This window comes from Malus domestica, chromosome 06, assembly GCF_042453785.1.
Source record: "Malus domestica chromosome 06, GDT2T_hap1".
NCBI lineage: Eukaryota > Viridiplantae > Streptophyta > Magnoliopsida > Rosales > Rosaceae > Malus > Malus domestica.
In genome coordinates this window covers 28,191,245-28,212,906 of record NC_091666.1, presented here as the reverse complement: position 1 = coordinate 28,212,906, position 21,662 = coordinate 28,191,245, and the positions used below count along the sequence as shown (strand labels likewise).

General features: G+C 35.7%; 1 protein-coding gene and 4 long non-coding RNA genes across 5 annotated transcripts; 2 read left to right on the top strand and 3 right to left on the bottom strand.

Annotated features, from left to right (window-relative positions):
- Positions 1-2,693: 2,693 nt before the first annotated feature.
- On the bottom strand, positions 2,694-3,089 carry LOC139197148 (uncharacterized). The gene is made up of 2 exons (XR_011582282.1): positions 3,015-3,089; positions 2,694-2,921 (listed from the first exon to the last, which is right to left on the bottom strand). It is a non-coding gene; the product is annotated as an uncharacterized lncRNA (long non-coding RNA).
- A 415-nt stretch (positions 3,090-3,504) lies between these two features.
- Positions 3,505-5,855, bottom strand: LOC114825485 (PKS-NRPS hybrid synthetase cheA-like). The gene is made up of 2 exons (XM_029104223.2): positions 5,723-5,855; positions 3,505-5,075 (listed from the first exon to the last, which is right to left on the bottom strand). Exons 1-2 carry the CDS (start codon positions 5,853-5,855, stop codon positions 3,505-3,507), a joined length of 1,704 nt encoding a protein of 567 aa, XP_028960056.2.
- Positions 5,856-12,206: 6,351 nt separating this feature from the next.
- Positions 12,207-13,293, top strand: LOC139197078 (uncharacterized). The gene is made up of 2 exons (XR_011582120.1): positions 12,207-12,466; positions 12,577-13,293. It is a non-coding gene; the product is annotated as an uncharacterized lncRNA (long non-coding RNA).
- A 2,409-nt stretch (positions 13,294-15,702) lies between these two features.
- On the top strand, positions 15,703-17,977 carry LOC139197079 (uncharacterized). The gene is made up of 3 exons (XR_011582121.1): positions 15,703-15,808; positions 17,724-17,813; positions 17,895-17,977. It is a non-coding gene; the product is annotated as an uncharacterized lncRNA (long non-coding RNA).
- A 2,451-nt stretch (positions 17,978-20,428) lies between these two features.
- On the bottom strand, positions 20,429-21,252 carry LOC114825484 (uncharacterized). The gene is made up of 2 exons (XR_011582119.1): positions 20,826-21,252; positions 20,429-20,696 (listed from the first exon to the last, which is right to left on the bottom strand). It is a non-coding gene; the product is annotated as an uncharacterized lncRNA (long non-coding RNA).
- Positions 21,253-21,662: the final 410 nt, after the last annotated feature.

Below are 21,662 nucleotides of genomic sequence, written 5' to 3'. Positions count from 1 at the left end.
ATATATATTTTCCAATAGCATCATCAAGTAAACATAGCATAGTGGCACACATTTCCATAAAATCATTTGTAAATTCATGTTATATCCACAAAGTACATAACAAGGAAATTCTCATGGGTAATAACCATATCATATAATATTAAAGTCACTCACCTGGGTTATTTGCACTTTCGGATTCACCGACTCCGCTCCAAGGAACCTAATACAATACACAAACCCCACTTAAGAAACTTAATAAGACCGACACATAAAACGAGACCAAGTGCCACTTGAACGTAAATCGAGATGCATGTCAACCGAGAACCACACACCATTGAAATGAGACAACTAAGCTCCATCAAGCCTCAATAACATTCTATAACAACGACACTCTAGAATAGGGCACATTGACTAAAAAGTCAACCGTCGATAAGTAGGTCCTCTAAGGTCAACAACGTAGGTTATTTAATTCGGGAGATTAGCACATCGGATTTCCAATCCATAAGTTCTCAAAGATCAAACAACTAATAACTAGGATGCTCAAAAAATTGTACGACAATCCAACAATTAGATTGTCATCAATTACAAAAATCATACGGCGGTCAATTATTCCAAAAATTGAATAATCGAACCATCGTAATGAATGGATTTTGGATAAGGGCTCAGGACATCGAGAACGTCTCGCTGTCCAAAATCCATAAATTTTGACTTTCACTCGCGCCGCCACACATGGTGGTTTCTCAATTTTCAGACTAACTCCAAATTCTACCAAAATTTACAAGAAGATAGAGCTCAAGGTAAGGATCAACTTTTATACCTGCAACAAAGTCCAAAGGTCGACGGAAGATCATAAAGCAAATTCAATTTAATGGTACAAATCAATAGCTTACCCCTTTCTATTATACAAGCAACATTGATGAAGAAGAAATCGAATTCAAAATCTTGTGTTCAAGGCTGAATGCTCTAAATCTGAGTGACATATATAATAAGAGAAAAAAGTAAAACAAATGATGAGATAAAGCTCATAAGCACGTAATACTTTATTCCAAATATATTCTAGAAGGATATCTATGGTAGTAAGAGTGCATAATAACATACTCAGGGGCATACGGAAGCTCACAAAAGAGTTGCAATGATTGGACTCCTTGTTGATGAGCTCGATGAATATATGAAATATGAGACGGAGACGAAGATTATAATCTATGGAAATTAAATATGAAATATGAGACGGAGATGAAGATGGAGACGAAGAATATAATCTATGAAAATTGGAAAATAATTACGGCATGAGACAAAGACCAATACTTTTGGACAAAAACCAAAACTTTTGGACAAAGACCAATTCTTCGATATTCGTGGCAATTTGTAAATCGTCTTCTGAAACCGAGTAGGTTGTATTTTTCTCGCCACCACCTATTGAAAAAAAAGGGTAAACTGTCGGTTTACCCCCTGAACTTTCAGCTCACTTTCGATTTCCCCCCTGAACTTTTCTATTGGAAAATTAAGGACTCAAACTAATTTTTTTAGCCAATTTGCCCCCTACCGTTAGTTTTTCATATATTCCATCCATATTTCCGTTAAGTGAGACCATGTGCATAACATGTGAGGATAGTTAAGTCATTTCAATTTAAAAATGATTAAAAACTGAAAATAAATAATAATAATTTTCCCTCTATTTTTTCCCGCTAATTCCTATCCTCAATTTTAATTTTCCCTCTCATTCCTCCTATGCATGAGAAATAACATATGGTGTTATTGTCTTCATAAGTAGCTAAGTTAATCTTTTTTTTGAAGCATGTACTACCATTTTTATTTTCTCTAACAAATTAATAATTTGACAAATGCTTATGGTGTTATTGTCTCCAAAGCAGTGCATTAATATAAGAAACATGTCCATAAAAAAGACTAGGGTTTCTTATATTAATGCACTGTTTTGGAGACAATAGCACCATTATCATTTGTCAAATTATTAATTTGTTAGAGAAAATAAAAATGGTAGACAATAACACCATATGTCATTTCTCATGCATAGGAATGAGAGGGAAAAATAAAATCGAGGATAGGAATTAGCGGGAAAAAATAGAGGGAAAGTTTTGCTTTTTTTATTATTTTTAGTTTTTTAATCATTTTTAAGAGTGAAATAACTTAACTACCCTCACATGTTGTGCACATGGTCTCACTTAACGGAAATATGGATGGAATATATGAAAAACTAACGGTAGGGGGCAAATTGGCTAAAAAAATTAGTTTGAGTCCTTAATTTTCCAATGGAAAAGTTCAGGGGGGAAATCGAAAGTGAGGTGAAAGTTCAGGGGGTAAACCGACAGTTTACTCGAAAAAAAATAAACTACTTTTCAATTCTCTAATTCAACACTTGTCATGGGTGAGCTACTAACTCAATAATGTATGAATGTAATGTTCTCTCCTTATTTTATTAGGGTTGTGATTTTCACACACCCTTAATTACCTTTCCCACATCCCTTCTTATTTTTTAATACTTAATTGATATCTTACTATTTACTCTTCTATATATACCCTTTTTACTTTTTGACCATTGAAATTTTAAAATACTTTTGTTATTTTATTTTAAACTTGTTTTTTTCTTTTTCTAACACTCAACCATATATTCCTTTTGTAACTCAAGCTCTACTGCCTAATCTGAGAGATCCCAAAACAAGTATAAAACACCTATTATATAAATAAAAATAAAACGATTACCTAATGATATAGCATATATGCATAAGTTACATGAATTGTACAAAATACTAGTAAGCAATCCACATACACTTTAATCCCCATAATAGTAGCCTCATGCCCCAAAAAATACATCAGATATCATTACAAGCTTTCACATTCTACCTACACTATGTTTGGCCTTTAATCTTGTGTTCAAAAGGAGATGTCAATATTACCAAAAAGATATGAAACCCATGCACTCCAACCTACAAGAAAATAAAAACATGTCAACAAAAGGAAAGAAAATTACAAACTTAATTAGTATTTTTATGGGGAAAAATCAACAAAAATATATGTACCTTAATGTGTTCTTTACACATCTAAGCTATTATTAACAAAAAGTTTCTTTGGCAAATCATTATGCTCATCACACCTATAAACAATGAACATTAAGTTATACGTATATATAAATAATCATGACCATAGTAGACAATATTAAAAGATAAATAAAAAAAATGACATACCCGTCGAGCACGTTTTTGAGCCTTCTCCACTATTTCAAACTTTGAAGGACCACGCTTTGTAGAGCTTGATTCTTTTCTATTTTTAGAACTCATTGGACGACCTTTGTGAGGTTTAACATTAGGCTCAAGAGTTAATGGAAGAGAAGTATCAATAAATTCACAAAGTTGCCTTTTGGTATCCTCTTTTTGAGTAAGAGGCAACTTTTCATACTTATCTTTAAACTCTAATAGAAGGCCGCTTATTTGATCTTATTCATTGTCCAAGCTTACATGACGATCATTGACAAACAATCTTCTATCAATCCTCCATTATGGATGTATGTCATTATGGATGTATGTCATTTAGTTGCAAGACTTCAATATTCATCTCTCTAATCATGTGAGCACAAGGAAGACCCATTGTCTTGAGAAAATGACCCTTACATTGAGATGGAAGATCAGAAGAACTTGATGCTTCATATTGATTATATAACTCATTCAATGCAAATCTAGATACATGAGTAACAACCTCTTTGAAGAAGGGAAGTCGAAACTTGTGTGAAACTCTAACTTTTTCACTTGAAAGTTGAGTTTTGATTTCTTGAAATTGATTTTCAATAGCAAGGCATATTTTTTCTTTTACCTCGCGAAGACCTCCAGTTGAAACTTGAAGATATTTTTTTAGCGTTGCATGTGCACCTTCGGCTCTTGAAGTAACACGGTTACCAAAGTGGGTAACTTTCTCTGACCATGCACTTACAAACTTTTCTTTGTATGGAAGCCAAGTACCAAGAATATATTTCAAAACAAATTTCTTCTCCTCGTACTTAACTTCAAAACGACTCCAAGCTTCATTGAATGATGTTTCATTAGGAGATTGGATTAAAATTGTCCAAGTAGAAATGAAATCAATCCAATCAACTTCTTCCTCAAAATGAGCTTTACAATTTGCAAGTATATTTTTCTCAATATGCCACACGCACAAAAGATTGGAAGTACTCGGAAAGACAATGCGTATAGCATTCATTAATGCCAACTCCCTATCCGTTATAATCACCATAGGATGATTATCAACTCCCAAAATCTTACTAAACATTTTTAGAGCCCACACATAATCCTCTTCTTTCTCATTTTGCATGAAAACAAAACAAGAATAAAAGGATGTGTTGAAACTTGTAACTCCTATGATATCCAATAATGGCATCTTATACTTGTTGGTCTTATATGTGCAATCCATCACAAAAACATATGGGTAGCTCTTGGTCAACTCTATAGACAAGGGTTGAGCAAAGATCAAATGAGTCAAGTGGCCTTCATGATCATACTCAATGTTATAAGTGAAACCACCTTCACCAAGTTCTTCTAATAATGCTTGAATAACTGGACGCCCAGCTAGACTCTCCTTCACAATCTTAGCTCTTAGATTATAGATGTTTCGAGAAACTACTTGAAGATGAGGATTGCCTTGCCGAAGCGAAGATAGAATTTGGCGTGGTGGTATACCAGCCTTACTCATTTCTTTAATTCGTAAGATTTCCTCTTGTGAAAATTGACGACAAGAAGGATGTCCACACATGTCATTTGAAAGTTCATGGTTATGCAATAAACTTTTTATCTCTAGCTTCCAAAATTCTTCACATTTCTTTTTACGCCCCTTGACTTCAAATGGACAATTTATGAGGCGAGATCCTGAGTTTTTTTTTCTTTCATCTAGTGAAGTTTTAGAGGCTCGATAATCCCCACCTCTATCACAACCAATAGCAACATATGTATTTGTCTTAGATCTTCTAATAACGGTTGCAAACCCTTGCATTAATGCTATCTTACGAACTTTCCCGATGAGGTCTTCTCGACTTTCAAAACATTTCGCCAACAAAGAGAGCATTTTATCAGGCTCATCAATCGTTGGTTGACTTCCTATATATCACAAACCAACACATTTATATATGTAGAATATATACTTTTTATCAATGGACTAGACATTTAAGTATCAAATTTATACCAAAGCATTGTATGCATTATATCAAGTTTACACCAAAACATGGAGCCTAGGTAAAACCACAACAATTAAACCTAATACCAATTTACCATTAAGTTAAAGTGTATTGGGGACCAATAGATTCCAATAGAAAATTAATTTCCCCAAAACCAACACAAATCAATATTCTCTATTATAGAGCATTGCCGTGTACATGAGAGAAAAATATGTTATAGAGCATTGCTCGGTGCATTCACGTAAGCATGGTAGTTTTTAATCTTTTGCTCCTTAGTCTCTGAGCATTGCCTAATTTTTCGTTATTCTTGTAAAAAAAATTCTGATGTCAAAAACATTTACAAACTTAGTTTCGTGATTTTCTTATTTCTTCCCCTGGATTCAGTTACTTCATTGTTACATGATACATTTATCTTAAACCACCAGTATTCATTCATTCAATTATCATTTGAACCACAAATTAGGGAAAGAAAAAACTAAACCTAAAAAACAAATTGAGGCAAGAAGAGAACAAAAACCCTAAATTCCAAAATCAATCTTAATAATTTGAGAAAATACTTTAGAAAATTACCATCAAAAGTGTTAAGAGGAGGAATGCATTCTGAAATTTCTTCCATGCCATCCTCCTTGCATGCCATATCCAATATCTTCTGCAACTCAATGTTCATCTGGAGTTCTTCATCTGTTATTATTAGGTCATCCATTGTGGTTTTTCACAAGAAGTAATAAAGAGGACAGGGGAACGGAAAGAGAAGAAGCAGTGGAAATTTCAGAATAGGTCTCGTTGGGCTCGGCGGAGGGAGTGGGAGGCTTCGAAGAAGCAGTGGAAATATTTGCGACGGCAAGGGAATCGGGCTGCGAGAGGTGTCTGGGTTTGGGGAAAAAGCAGGAGGTGTCTGGGTTTTGGGGAAGAAGCGGGAGAAAGCAAGGGAAAAAGCAGGGGAGTGGGAAGAATCGGGCTGCTACTCCAATCTACAACACAATCAAAAAATAAAAAACAACTTTTAAAAGTAAAAAAGTAAAAAGGTATATATGGAAGAGTAAATAGTAAGATATCAATTAAGTATTAAAAAATAAGAAGGGGTGTGGGAAAGGTAATTAAGGGTGTGTGAAAATCACAACCCTTTTATTATGTTAACCCAATTAACAGATAACTCAATTTCTTTTTTTAATAATCATTTTTCAGTCCACGAATTTGAAATCAAATATGACCATTTTATCAGACATTATCTGAGGGGCTTCGCTCCCTTATTTAGTGACTTTAGGCTAAACATAGATTTTGGTACTCCGAGAATGAACTCGCAACTACTTTTTACTTTTATGTTTTATAAATCTCATATTTTATTAATTGAAGACTCCAACGAATGATCGTAATTATTCATTTTCATTAATACTCCCGCAACAGTTCCACCATGCATGATATATTTATAGTTCAGAATAAATTCTATATCAATCTACCAAAGTGCTATGGCTTATTTCTTGCCAAACTTTAGACTCCAAGTAGCTCAACATCTCTACCTTTTCTTGACCACTCTTTTAAATAAGTCTTCAATCACATAGGTGGTCTGGGAACACACCAATCATGCGTACCAGTTAATCATTGATGCCTGGATGGTCTCCTTGTTAAATATAAACCAGCAGATCACTCTGAGTGAACAATTTCATTTTTTATTTATTAAATAATATGATTAGATTTAAAAAAAAAAAATTATTTTTGAAAAATGGGACAATAATGGGACAGATTCTTCTAACGTGGACATATCTTTTATTATTTTAATATATTACATAATTATTACTTTGTCCTTATATTTATAAATATTGTGTACTAAAAGTAAGGTTAACATAGGAAAATTAAGAACATGGTTGTCATTTTAAGAAAGTTGACAAAGCTCTTTGCTTAATAATAGTACTAGTGGACGCCCACATATAAAGTGTGTGTGAACGTTTTTTATTTTTGTTCTTAAAATAAAAGAAGAGAGAAAGTGAGAAAAAACATAGGAGCGGGGACAGAAGGGAGAGTGACTTCTTTTTTTTCAAATATTAGAGACATGTTATAATCACATGTAGTTGAAGTTTAAGGAAACAAAAAAAAAAAAAAAAAGGTGAGATTTGGTTTGTGTGGAATCACATTATTGCCCATATTTTTTATTTATGTTCAGCCATACAAACTAGGGGTGGTTCGGTATGGGATCCCATACCAAAACCCTTGTCCCGATTCCCATACCGAAATTTTCGGGAATCCCAATTTCAATACCGATCCCAAACCAAATTTTCGGGAATCCCAATTTTCGGGAATCCCGAAATAGTTTCGGGATTTCGGGACAAATCGGGAATCCCAAAAATAATTTTGGGCTTTTGGACAAAAAAAAGCTAATATTGGTCCAATTGGACAAAAACCTAATATTGGGCCTGCCCACTGAATGTAACAGCCCCCACATATGGGCTTAACTTTTATTCAACCAAATAAAAAAAATATTGGGCAAACCTGCAATGTTTATAAGAGCAGTTCAGCTGCATTTTCCACTTGTATGGTAGCCAAGGTTTTAAAATAAATAAAGTAACAAACCCAAAAGCAAAAAAATTAGTTACAATCTAAAGTTTTAATAATTAAGTTACAAACCAAAAGCAAAAAAATTAGTTACAATCCAAAGTTTTAATAATTAAGTTACAATCCAAAGTTTTAATAATTAAGTTACAAACCAAAAGCAAAAAAATTAGTTACAATCCAAAGTTTTAATAATTAAGTTACAATCCAAAGTTTTAATAATTAGGGTACAAACCGCGCAGGGTCTCTGCACCTAAAAGAATTGCATCACTTCCTGCACAAAAAGAATGTGCAATACAGAGATAGCATTACAAAAGAGAAGCAAGATGGAATTGTATTTGCAGTATGATTAAAAACCCATATTTCCACATTCGATCTTCCCACTGCAAATCGAGAAAATTCATATAAATCAATGACAGAAATCTACAAGTAGCAACATTATAATTCACAATGCTCCATACCTGAGCAAGAACAATAGAATCTAATACACTCTCTTCTTCTTCTCCTTCTAGCACGCACGAAATGCGTCCAGCACAACCATCATCCAATATCGAATTGCTACCGAAGCGGTACAAGGGGATTTTTATACCTGTAAACATTCCTTCATTAATACTCGAAAAAAATCCATGGGAACGATAAAAGCAACAAAATTTGAAGTCCTTCTGATAGTATAAATCGATCGAAAACAACACGATCAATACAAATATAACAAGAAAATAACTAAAAAACAGATACTACTCAATAAAATTCAACCACAAATATTCAAACCCATCAAATCAAAAGCAAGAAAAATCATAAACCTTGCACAGAAAATGGAGAGCATTGTGATAAAAAGTTACCATCTTGAAACTGCTTAAACGTAACCATTTCCTACAGCTTAATAAAAAACGAAGTGTTCTGAAAAATGACGAAAAACCCAGAAGGGGAAACACAGGCGGTCGTCGTTTTCAGCAGCAACCACCGCCGGCAAGGAAGGTGAGATCGGAGGGATGCCCACCGGCCGAGGGTAGGGCGCCGCGACCGCCGTGAAACGAAGGGCATGCAAGCAGCGAGTTCAAAGTTCAACCAAGCAGTCTTAAATCCCAAACATTAATTCAAACAGAACAACATATACATCCAAACAGTCTTAAATTTACAAGTAAGAAACACGGAAGTTACGAACTTTTTTACCTGAGGTGGAGGAAGAAGAAGAAGGAAGAGGATGCCTGAGGTGGACCGTGGGTTGTGGAAGGAAAGGACGAGGAAGAAGTGAAGTAGTGAACTCTGCAATTCGTCAAGTGTGGTGGTGGGCCGGTGGCTGGCCGGAATTCGTCACAGAGAGAGAGAGATGAGATGAGGGCTCGTCGGCTAGATGAGGGAGAGATCAGAGACGAGAGAAGAGATTAGGGTCGGCTAGAACGAAAGTGAAGTTTGTGAAATGGTTGTGAAATGGTTTCTGACCTAAAAACATATGAACGGCAAAGATTAAATCTAAAACAATGAACGGTTGAAATAATTCTCTTATAATTAAAAGAAAAAAAATATATATATATTATATAATATTTATTTTCGGTTCGGTATGGGAATACCGAAAATTTGAGATTCAAAACCGAATCCCGTACCGAAAATATCGGTTTGGTTCGGGATTTTTGGTTTGGGATTTTTTTGGTTTGGGATCGGGATTTTTTCGGTTTGGTTTGGGATTTTTGGGATTTTTGGGATTTTTTTCCAGCCCTAATACAAACACATACTTCTTCTTGAACTTTTAGATAAAGTGAATGATAACACCAAAACCAATTAGATTTTGATAAGGGGTGTGCTATCCACACATCTCAAATTACTTCTCACACACCCTTTGTTAATTTATATCCGTTAATCTTCTTCAATTTATCCGATCTGAAGGCCGAAAATTAGAAGGATGTGTGAAAAGTAAAATGAAGTGTGTGAATATCACATATCTTTTGATAAATATTCTCGCTTAATTATGGGCTCACAAATTGTTTTGATGAAAGATTAATCTCCTGTCACTGTAGATATAAAAGGTCCAAAATCCGTTCTTTTCCCACGGTGAAGGTAAGTGAGTTTTATGATAAGGGACTAGGCTGACCTTAAAACCAGCATCCTTTGCCAAGCAAAAACAATGTCACGAGCCACATCCTCGTATGGACTCCAATTTCTAATAAGGCCATCTCCAACCGAATGGTCAAGAGGGCCAGAAGGCCGAAAGTAACCCTAAAACCGTCTCAAACCGAGGGCTAGGCCAGAGGGCTCGGGAATCTGGGAGGGCCCCACAGAATTTCAAAGGGCCAAAGGGCTGGCTGCTTTCGGCCAGCCAGCTAGCCCCGGGCTGACTATTTTTTTTTTAATGTTTTGTTATTCCTGTCGGTTATAACCGACAGGATTTATTAAGAAAAAATTCAAATGAAACAGCTACTAGCCGTTGCATTTGATTTGATTTTTTTTTACATTATTATTATTTGTTTCATATTTTTTTTTCCTATAACTTCTATTTCACAAAATTTGTTTCATATTTTTTTTAAATTTCATTTTTTTCTATAACTTCTATTTCACAAAATTTGTTTCATATATATATTTTTAAATTCTATTTTTTCCTATAACTTCCTAAGCCATTATACAACATTAAATTAAATTAAGTAACATGAAACAACATTAAACAACGGTTAGCTAAGGTCATGCTGACGTCACTTAGCCGTTGAATTTGAATTTAAGTTGCAGTTTTTAAATAATAAATTATGTTTAGCCCTATGGCCCTTTGGCCATCGGTTGAAGACGGAGGCAAATATGACCATGTACTATTCAATAAAAATATTAATATCTTGGAGAATTTTAGAGGGCCAGAAAGCTAAAACGAGTCATCTGATCAGCCATCGGTCGGAGATCGCCTAAAGTAATCCGCGGGCAACGACATGAAAGTACCGCCCATTAAGATGAGCTCGACCTGAAAACACAAATTCAGTACCAGTTATAAGGCGACAACTATGCATATTACTCTATCATGGAAATCTGCAAACCCGAAAATAAACTCTTTAAGCTCTAAACATAGAACAGACCAAACCTTGTCTACACTGTGACCCAATCTCTTCAGCTGATCTATCCTGCTTCTAGCCTGGACATATGGGTTGTATCTAAACACACAAAACCAAATGATTAACTACCAAATTAACTTCAATAATCCAATTTTAAACACCAATTCCTTCAAATAATCTCTTCATTACAAAGCTCTCAATTTCATGGTGAAAAATCAATCAAGCCAAAAACTTTAAACTTCGAAACGAATCATGAATAACATAAAACTGGAATTCCCTATCAAGTGTTCGATAAAATGCGTCAATGAACTAGAGAAAGCCATACGTTGCCCGAATTGCGCGCAAGCTAGTAGGCTTCTATCCAGTGTAAGACTGAGTGCTGTACTCAAAGTCCGAATCGGGACCACCGGAGCAGTACACGCAAATATTACCGGTGGTGGCGATGTGGGGGCACCGATGAGGCTTCGACATCACGGCCACGACGGCGATGCCCGAGGCGGTCCGGACCGGCTTGGCCCGGAGCTTGGAGAGAAGAGGTTTAGCACCGCCGTTTCTATGCTTCAACTCGGGTTTGTTAAGGTTTAACAGACTTTCTGGTTTTTTGGTCAATTAGCTAAACAAAATTATTCTCCAAAAATTACTAGAAAAAATAAAACTATTTTTATTTTTAACTTTTGGGTATGACATTAAAAAGGAAAGGATATTTGATAATAAATATATTTTTTATGCTTGATTTGGCTTAAATTATAAATTATTACAGAGAAGGTTTGCAAAAATTTGTTTTTTATAATATTTATTTTAATTTTTAAACTATTAAACGACATAAATAAAAAATAAATCTAAAGACTTAAATAAAAAAGATAAATACAGAACAAAAGACGATAAAAATTATTTTCGCAAACTTTCCCCATTAAATTGCAAAGAGTAAATTGTAGCTATGGTCCCTTAACTTTAACTCAATTGGAGCAATGGTCCCTCAACTAAAAATCCATTACCTTTAGTCCCTCAACTTATCAAAACGTGCAGCTATGGTCCCTTAACTAAAAATCCATTACCATTGGTCCCTGAACTTTAATTCAAGTGGAGAAATGGTCCTTTAACTTTAATCCAATTGTAGCAATGGTCCTTACAATATAACTCGTTTTGACAAATTTTTTGACATAGTTGACGAAAAGAACCATAATTATACACTTTGATGAGTTGAGGGACCCTAATTATATAAATGGTCATTCCAACATAGCTTATTTTGACAAAATTTTGACAAAATTGATGAAAAGGACTATAGCTACACATTTTGATAAGTTGAGGGACCAATGGTAATGGATTTTTAGTTGAGGGACCATTGCTCCAATTTGATTAAAGTTGAGGGACCATTTGTACAATTTACTCAATTGCAAATGGTATAGGAAAAAAAGTTTAAATTAAAATTAACATAATAAAAACTAAAAAATTTGTGTATTTTTGGAAATCAAACGCAGCCGTGAAGTCTCGAAACGGTCTCTTCCCGAAACTGATTATTTTTCCGCCGAAAAAATAGACTCACTACGTATCGGTGAACAAAAAATCGGCTGCAAGAAGCTTCAGATTGATGCAGAGAGAAACAAACAAACGTGGAGGAGAAGGCTCCAAAACATGAAGCGAAGTGGAAGAGAAGAGATCGCAGCCGTGAAGAAGGCGAAGCACGTATACCAAGTCATCTGCGCGCTTGTTCTTCTCTTCCCTCTCGACGCCTCTCTTCTCTCAGGTAACTTTCCAACTTCTACCCGAGTTCCTGAAACGCCTGTTTGGTTTCCGAGAAATTTCCAAAACCAAAAGATTGAACTTTTTTCACTTTTTGTGTCGTTTGATTGTAAGTGAAAGAATGATTTTTTGGAAGGTGAATGATGTGAAATTTGGAACTTCAAGTGCTATTGACGAGCAATACAGAGAGCAGGTGAGCTAATAAATTTGGCAAATTTGTGAATTTTATCGAAATTTATTTGTTGCTGCGATTTTTCTTGAGTTCTGAGCTTCTGTTGTTGTGCTGTGTGTGTTGGATTTGTGACCAAGTGGACAACAAGCCAAAATACCTTTCGGCTAATAAAATAGAATAAGGAAAAGGAGGACATCATTACGATGTCTAGCCCTTGATTTGTGGCTTTTACAAAGGCAAAGAATATGTGGCGATTATGGTTTTGTTCCTTTTGTTTATTATATGTTTTTGGTTATGCTTTGGTGAAGTGGGAGCGGCAGTAGAGGAGAAAAAAGGGAGTTGTTTGTTGACAGCTCTAATCAGTGAGCAGAGGAGAGAGCATTCGGCTCTTCCATTTTAAATAGAGTTGCTGCCTTCCCCCTTTGTTAGTGATCACTCAATCAAAGATATTTGTGCTACATGTTGTGGCTTTTGGGAGAGAAGGAATTTGGTATATGTTTCCATTTTCTCCATTTGTTCTTTGTTTTAGTGAGAGCTATTGGGTGTATGTGGGATTTGGGTTTGAGAGTTAAAACTCTATTTGTAATCTCCTTTTGATATTAGTGGAATTTCCTCGCCGTCTCGGAACTGGACGTAGGCTTACGCCGAACCAGTATAAATCCTTGTGTTCTTTGGATTATTTGTCTTGTCATATTTTACTGTATTAGCTTATTGGTTTCATATTTGACGCTTCCGCACAACAAGTGGTATCAGAGCTCTGAGTTTCGACTTGGGGCTTTGTACTAATATGTCTATGAAACCTTCGAATATGTCGGTGAAATATGATATTGAAAAATTCAATGGGAGGAATGATTTTAGCCTGTGGCGGGTTAAGATGCGAGCTGTGCTAGTTCAACAAGGGTTGCTTAAGGCGCTACAGGGTGTGGAAGCCTTGCCACAAGATTGGTCTGCTGAAGAAAAAGAAGACGCTTTGAATCGAGCACATAGTGCAATTATGTTATCACTATCTGATGAAGTTCTTCGTGAGATGGAAAATGAAACTACTGCAGCTGGTTTGTGGCTTAAGTTGGAGAGTATATACATGACCAAATCCCTCACCAATCGTTTGTATTTGAAGCAACGTTTGTACACTCTCCGTATGACTGAAGGTACACCTATTCAAAACCATCTTGATGAGTTTAATAAGGTTATTATGGATTTGAAAAGTATGGATAATAAAATTGATGATGAGGATCAATCTTTGATTTTGTTGTGTTCTTTACCTCCTTCGTATGCGAATTTTGTTGAAACTTTGTTATATGGGAGAGATTCTATTTGTATGGAGAATGTAAAAGCCGCTTTGAATTCAAGAGAGTTAAAGAACAAAGTATTTGGAAATTTGAATGATTCTCATTCTGAGGCTTTGATAGCAAGAGGCAGAGATAAGGAATATGGTTCAGGTAGTAATAAAGGAAATTTGAGATCGAAGTCTAAGACCAGAAACAACACATGCAACTATTGTCGCAAGGAAGGGCATTGGAAAGTTGATTGCCCAAAACTGAAAGATAATGCTGGTGCGAGTGCGAATGTCGTCGATGACGACTTCGACTTTGTTCTATGATGACAGTTGGCTACACCAGATCTGAAATATTAAAAAAAAAAAAAAAAAAAAAAAGGAATCTGGTGTTGTGGGTACTCTTGAATCTCTTCGCTACATATGGAGATTTAAGAGTTTGTAAGGATTCTTTTGTTATGTTGTGCTTGTGTTTTGTCAGTTGCCTCTTCATTGTTTTTTGTTTGTTTTGGATATTGGTATGGTTTTGCCTTTTGGTAAAATTGTATTCAGTGAGGACCAATTTGTTGAGTTCTGCAAGGTTTTGATAGTGAGACACCTAATGCGGAACATTTGTGTGGAACCCTCTTGTAGAAGGCAAGTCATATGCTTTCTAACTTTGGTCTATGGACATTTGGTTGGATTTGTTTGCCACTGCTATTTGGTCTGTTGGTCTCCATCATCTGCAATTAGTTTTCTTGAAGACTCCAGTTGAGGTATGGTTTTGGATCTCCTGCTGATTATTTGAATTTAAAATTTGGTTGTCCTGTTGGTGCTCATGTGATGATGGTAAACTTGAGCGAAGGGCATATTTTTGTATGTGGTATGTGAGACCTTGTTGCCAAATTTGTAATCAGTTTTGACTTGGAGAATGTGCCATGCTATGTGAATGAGTCTATTGGTGCAGTTTAAGACCATGGTGTTTGTGAGCAGGTGGAGTTCGTTGTGTGTCCAACTTTGGTATGGTGTGCTTGATCTTTTGTCGGTGATATTGAAGAATTTCAGTTCTTCGTTTGAATCACTTTTGTTTTTTAATCAAGGCACTTATGGTTTGCAAATTTGGAGAAGACGGTAGAGAAATGTTCACTTTCGTTGGCTTTGGTACAGCTTGGTCAAGGTGGAGATTGTTGGATTTGTGACCAAGTGGACAACAAGCCAAAATACCTTTCGGCTAATAAAATAGAATAAGGAAAAGGGGGACATCATTATGATGTCTAGCCCTTGATTTGTGGCTTTTACAAAGGCAAAGAATATGTGGCAATTATGGTTTTGTTCCTTTTGTTTATTATATGTTTTTGGTTATGCTTTGGTGAAGTGGGAGCGGCAGTAGAGGAGAAAAAAGGGAGTTGTTTGTTGACAGCTCTAATCAGTGAGCAGAGGAGAGAGCATTCGGCTCTCCCATTTTAAATAGAGTTGCTGCCTTCCCCCTTTGTTAGTGATCACTCAATCAAAGATATTTGTGCTACATGTTGTGGCTTTTGGGAGAGAAGGAATTTGGTATATGTTTCCATTTTCTCCATTTGTTCTTTGTTTTAGTGAGAGCTATTGGGTGTATGTGGGATTTGGGTTTGAGAGTTAAAACTCTATTTGTAATCTCCTTTTGATATTAGTGGAATTTCCTCGCCATCTCGGAACTGGACGTAGGCTTACGCCGAACCAGTATAAATCCTTGTGTTCTTTGGATTATTTGTCTTGTCATATTTTACTGTATTAGCTTATTGGTTTCATATTTGACGATTCCGCACAACAGTGTGTGCAGCTACTTAGTTCCGAGGCTCCTTCGGCAGATGAGAGGAGAGAGTGGTGGCACGCATTCTATGGAGGAGCCGCATTTTCGTCATCTGCTCGGTTTCCGTTAATTGGTATTTTTTTTTAGCTCTAGTTACCTTGCCATTGTGTTTTTAAAAATTTATGTGTGTAGAATTCCCTTGAAATATGTCGGCTTTTATTTGGCTGTAAATTTTGAAATTTTGAGTTTTGGGAAGAAAACTATGTGTCAAATTACCTACGCTCCAGGCCGGTAGAGAATGGCGTTGAATCAGATGGAGTTTATGAAATCTTAAGATCATAACTGATGGTTGATTTTCCTGGAGATTGGCTTGAGGGTACTTTGGCATCTCTTTCGGTGGTTTTGGTATGCCATTGTTTTTGTATATCGACACCTTTTTTCGCATGCCTTTACGTATGAATGTTCTGTCCCTGCGCGCAGATCTTGCTAGCTTGTTTCCCCAGAGTCGTCATAATTCTGAAATATACATTGATAATTTATGCAAAAAAAAAGAAAAGAACTCTTTCCTCCTCCCCCCTCTCTCCAGGGTTGATCTATAGAGTAGCCTACATTTTTTATAGATACTTGGTTTTTTTTTTTTTTTTTTGGCCATCAACCTTGACATTTTTTTGGGTAGTAATTTCTGAAATATTGGATTCAAGCATATGATTACTGTCCCGTCTTTTGATTATACATCATCAGATAGGAAGTAGACAAAATTCATGTCAGTAAGGTTTCGGAGCAAATGAAACTCACTTGGTTGAAGCTCAGTTATGGAAATCTTGATTTTCTTTAATTAGTTACAAGGAAGAATGCATTGTTTTACTACTGTTTCATTTTGCAGTATTGTTTTGTGTTATACAAGTGTTTAATTTCAGCTTTCCTCTTTATTAGGTCAATGTTTTCTGACAAATTTTTACTCTGGAAAGTATTTCGTGTTTGTTGCCTGCGATGGATCCTTCAGTTTACTATTCTTGAACGCCCACCTGATAGTAGTTCACTCGCTAAGGTCACAATACCCGAAATTTCTTAGATACATCGCAGCATCTGGTAGCAGTTTGGTCTAAGAAAGAGTTTGGGCAACTGGCCCCTATGGAACAGAAAATTTGTATCCTTCATGTCTTTATCCAGCATCTGGTATAGTCTGCGATGAATAGAAAGGTCGTACCCAGTGCACAAGGCTCCCGTTTTACGCAGGGTCTGCGATGAATCCTGATGATTTTTCATGTCAGGACTTTACAATGGGAAACCCTGTAGAAGCTACAAGCCTAACATTAATATGAAATGCCTGAAACTTTCCTATAGAAAATCCCATTGCAGTCGAGAGAAGTTCGTTTTATTATACTTCTCTTGGAATTTTTTGTCCCTTAATCTTGCAATATTAGATGCATCTGCAACTATAGGCCTTTCCATGGAAAACATGTCTAAAAAAGAATTAAACGAGACCAAGGATGTGATGCACTCAATTCTCAAAGGAGTGAACTGTAAATACTTCTCCGTGTCTCTATCAGTATTCTCTCCTCCAACGCCAGTGGTCATTATCATCCTGTTATATCTTGTCTTTGCTGGTAGGTAAGCTAGAAAGCCCTAATCATTTAATTCGGAAAATGGCCATCAGTATTGCTTGTGTTCTCCAAGGTGATAGACCCCAACAATCCTCTATACCTTGATGATAGCTGCACTGGGGACACTATCGACTGGGAGTTTGGGTTGTCATACCCTTGAAAAAAGAACTCCGGGCACCTCAAATTGCATACAACAGGGTATCGACAATCCTGAAACATCTACCTCAGTGCTGAAAAAGGGCTTAACCCCATAAATCTAGTGATGGTTAGCAAGTAATGGTACGAGTAGAAATTGGAAATCATATGAATCTAAGTTGGTTGATCCAGTTGCACTAAACTACGAGTCGGTCTTGGACGACAATGAAAATGACGATGCTAATGAAATGAGAGTCTGATGTTTCAAGTGAGTCATCTTTACGGCCATATGATTTGTGTAATTTTCAGGAGCCAAGGATAATATTCATCCCGCTTGTGTAATTTTCACAATTGGTCGACGTAGTTGCTGCACTTCGGAATTCTGATGATGCTGATGGGGTAAGTAAACCATATATGTTCATTGGTTTTAAAATTTTGTCAAATGTTCTTACAATAATTATAGGTTCTAAAAAATGTTAGGCACTAGTCAGGCGGCGAGTAGGGACCTAGTGCCTAGACGGCTAGGCGGGGGCTTTCTCATTTGTGGAGATCAAAGACAGGTGCTTTCTCATTTGTGAAAGGTTGTGAAATTCTGTAACTTCTTAAGGCCTTTACATCTGTAAAGCACAATGGAGTGATGATATTAAAAAGTCAAGGTTTGAAGAAAGAATTCATTAAATCAGGAAAACATTTAGATACCAATGATGAAACTTGAGTAGGATTAAAAGCTATTTTTTTGTAGTCGAGTTGATGTACCAGAGAGGAAACAGTTTCGCAATTTCTTGGAGCTTGACAATTTCGATTGCCAATTAAGCAATTGAAATTGTTTGGATTTTATTTCTCCCATTTCACGAAATTGTTTCCTTATACGTTCGCGTTTTTCCCACCACCATTTACATGTCTACAATGCGAAATAAAAAAAGGGACATTGTGGTGAGCAATTCAAATGAGAAAACACAAACTTCTATGATCAACAATTGAAAACTAGGAAACGGACACTACGGTGCAGTGTCTGAATCCAAATGTAAAAAAAGAGAACAGGAAACGGACATTGCGTTGCAGTGTCTGAATCCAAATGTAAAAAACAGAACAGGAAATAGACATTGCATTGCAGTGTCTAAATCCAAATGTAGAAATCAGAAGTCACGTGAGGTGTTAAGCATAGAAGGCATGTGAGTGATGAAAAAAAATAGAACCAGGAAATGAACACTTCAACGTAGTGTCTGAATAAACAAATAAAAACAATACCTGGAAATAGACATTGCATTACAGTGTCTGAATCTAAAGTAAAAACGGGCACGTATGAGGCATGTGATTGATGGAAAAAAACAAAACTGTGAAACGGACACTGCAACACAACGTCTGAATCCAAATATAAAAAACATAATTAGGAAACAGACACCGCGTTGCAGTGTTTGATCCGTATTAACCTATTCCAAAATATAAAAAATACGAGAAAGATGGTGCTAGTTGAAGTGGGTGCCAGCTGTAGTGGTAAATTCTGCAATTTTTGTTTATTTTAAATGCATTTAAGTATCACAATACATGATTGACCTATTTATATTTATATTTAACCAAAAAAGAAATCATAAAAAATATTGAACAGCAGATACATAAAATTTTAAAAAATTTCAAACTCTTACAAAATGTAGGAAATTCGAATTATATTCCAAAAATTTTGAGATAAAATCAATTCCGAAATTTCGATAAATTCCGAAAATACAATATTCCTAATTTGGAACTAATATTTGTTCCAAAACTTTTTCGGATTGGCATTGGGTTATTTGTTTCAGATCCGATCGGAAAGAAAATCACCCCTAACCTTAAAATTAAATTGGAATTATCTTATCGATTATTTAATATTAGCTAAATTGATAGAGGTTCAATTGTAAATGCTAATTAAGTGAGAACAACTTGTATTGCATGGCTTCAGTGCCACTGTGGCGTCCTGTGTCAATAAACACAAGGATATGTGAAAAAAACTAACATATGTCATTGTATTATTTTATTGGCACATGGCACCATGTGACGGTGCATTTGTTCCATGCAAGTCAAGTCCTCCTTAAAATTGAAGGCCATCTTTGTCCGTTCAAATAAGAAATATTAATTGCAACAAAAAAACTAACATTTTTTTAATAGAGCAATATCATTAGTGAGTTAAATAATTAAGAAAAATGAGAGTCCATGAAGACGTGAAATATTAAATTTTGACTATAAAAATAAATAATAAAAAAATATTCTGACAAAAAAAATGAAATTTTTTATTTTTTATTTTTTATAAAAGGAGTATTAGTTGAAAATGTGTTGAATTTACCAGTCGAAAAATGATTTTGACACTCCCCTTTCTTTTCCTTGCCTATCTCTTTGTTTATGACTTTTTTTTTACTTTATTCAATCAAACCGCTAGAAAAATAAATAAAAAAGCGCAAAAGAATGAAAAAGAGTGAAAATCGTTTCCTAAGACAGTTTAGCCAAATTGACTAACCATAATTAGCAAAATCATTGGCCAAACAATTCCACTCCTTACATTTATGCAAAAAAATGCAATCTTAAGCGAGCACTATATCATAACCAATTTGCCCTAAACAACTTTGAGAAACAAGGGGAATTTCACAGAAGAGTTGATAGGAGATGAACAACATACATAGAGTCTGTTTCTAACAAAAAGTGAGGGTATTGCCTCTCTTTTAACCCACACAATCCTAATTCCTTGCCAAATAAATTTTCTTAGACTCTAATAGTTTGATTATCTATGTTAAAGTTTCAGTCACTGTCGTGCTCCTGTAATTAATTGAAAATAGTTGCTTCCAAGTGATGAAGAATAACATATAGATATAGATGCTATACTTTAACCATAATCCTAGCTATTTTGTCACAAACTGCTTTTTTTTTCTTTCTTTTTTTGTATCGTAATGTCACAAGTCGTTCTTACGGATGCTATGTCGTTCAATACGCCCTCCGATAAATGGCGTAGTTATTTAGAAAGAAAAATTAAATTAACAGAGAGAGAAAAATAAACAGAAGCAGCAATTTTAATTTTATGGTCATCCAATCTAATAATCTCTACATACATTCCATGGTAACTCTGAAATCTTCCTCAATCTTCTTCCAATTTGAAGCCCCACATGTACTGTGCCCAATGTCGACCGGATTCACCAAATGATTCGAAAGGTGGAATAGGATTGTTTGTCAACCACGCGCCGAACTTGTCAATGAAGTCGGCATACGACATCCCCGCGCGGTTTCGTCTTGTGAAGAACAGATAGTGTGCCCGACCGTAACCTGCAAGAAAAGAAACGAAACAAAAAAACTCATTCAGTCATTTAAACAGACAGTTGGTGAGCAACGAACAAACAACTAGAAATCATGGTTACATAATTTGCAAGTCGAAGTCTATGGTCAGTAACTTACGGACACCGACAAGGACGATGAAAATAATGAAAAGTATTGGGACGCAGATCAAACAAGCGATTCCCACCCTAATCAGGAGCACAGTATACAAGGCCAGCACACAAAGGGGCACCAATACGATTGCCTTGGTCAATTTGATTGCCAAATTCAAAACGTTCCGGAAACTTCTGGGTTCCCAGAGCAAAGCTTCCATAGCGACTCTCGCAGATTTCTGAAGCTCTTGGCGTTTGGTTATAAACCAGTCCTCGAAGTTATCTATCATCCTTAACACGTTATCTATCATCGACATCGTTACCGTCGGATTCTTCAGATTCCACTTTCTGGAAGGAACAAAAACAGGCGACGAGAAAAGACGGAAAGAGCCAACGTTAGGGTTTGAAACTTGAACGTCGATGACGTATGTATGCATGTAAATGGCGTGTCTCGTTGTATATATAGGATGTCGAAGCCAAGTACTCATAGTCCTGGTAGGAGATTGCGTCCGTCTATCTCACGGATTTTGATTACAGCCCTTAGATCGATCGAACGGTCAAGATTTAACGACAACACTAAACAATTACTGAGTTTTTGTCCTAATCCTACTCTACTGTGTCTTTAAAATAATAAATGGTAGTGTCACCGTTTAGTGTACTCTTGATGATACACGAAAGTAATTTACATGATACAAGTATATTATTATTATGACGTTTTATTGCAGTGATACATTGTTTTGTAGAGAAAAACTTACACATATCGATGTTGTATTATTGGCATGAAACTTAATAGTGTCCCTAAATTATGTAAGTCAATCTCTCACCCTACGCCCTCAAACATTTGTACTTGTGTCCATTCCGAATA

Coding starts and splice junctions, on each gene's coding strand:
- LOC114825485 (XM_029104223.2), bottom strand. CDS start 5,855: ATGGATGACCTAATAATAACAGATGAAGAACTCCAGATGAACATTGAG. Junction 5,076..5,722: donor TCCTCTTAACACTTTTGATG/GTAATTTTCTAA, acceptor TGTGATATATAG/GAAGTCAACCAACGATTGAT.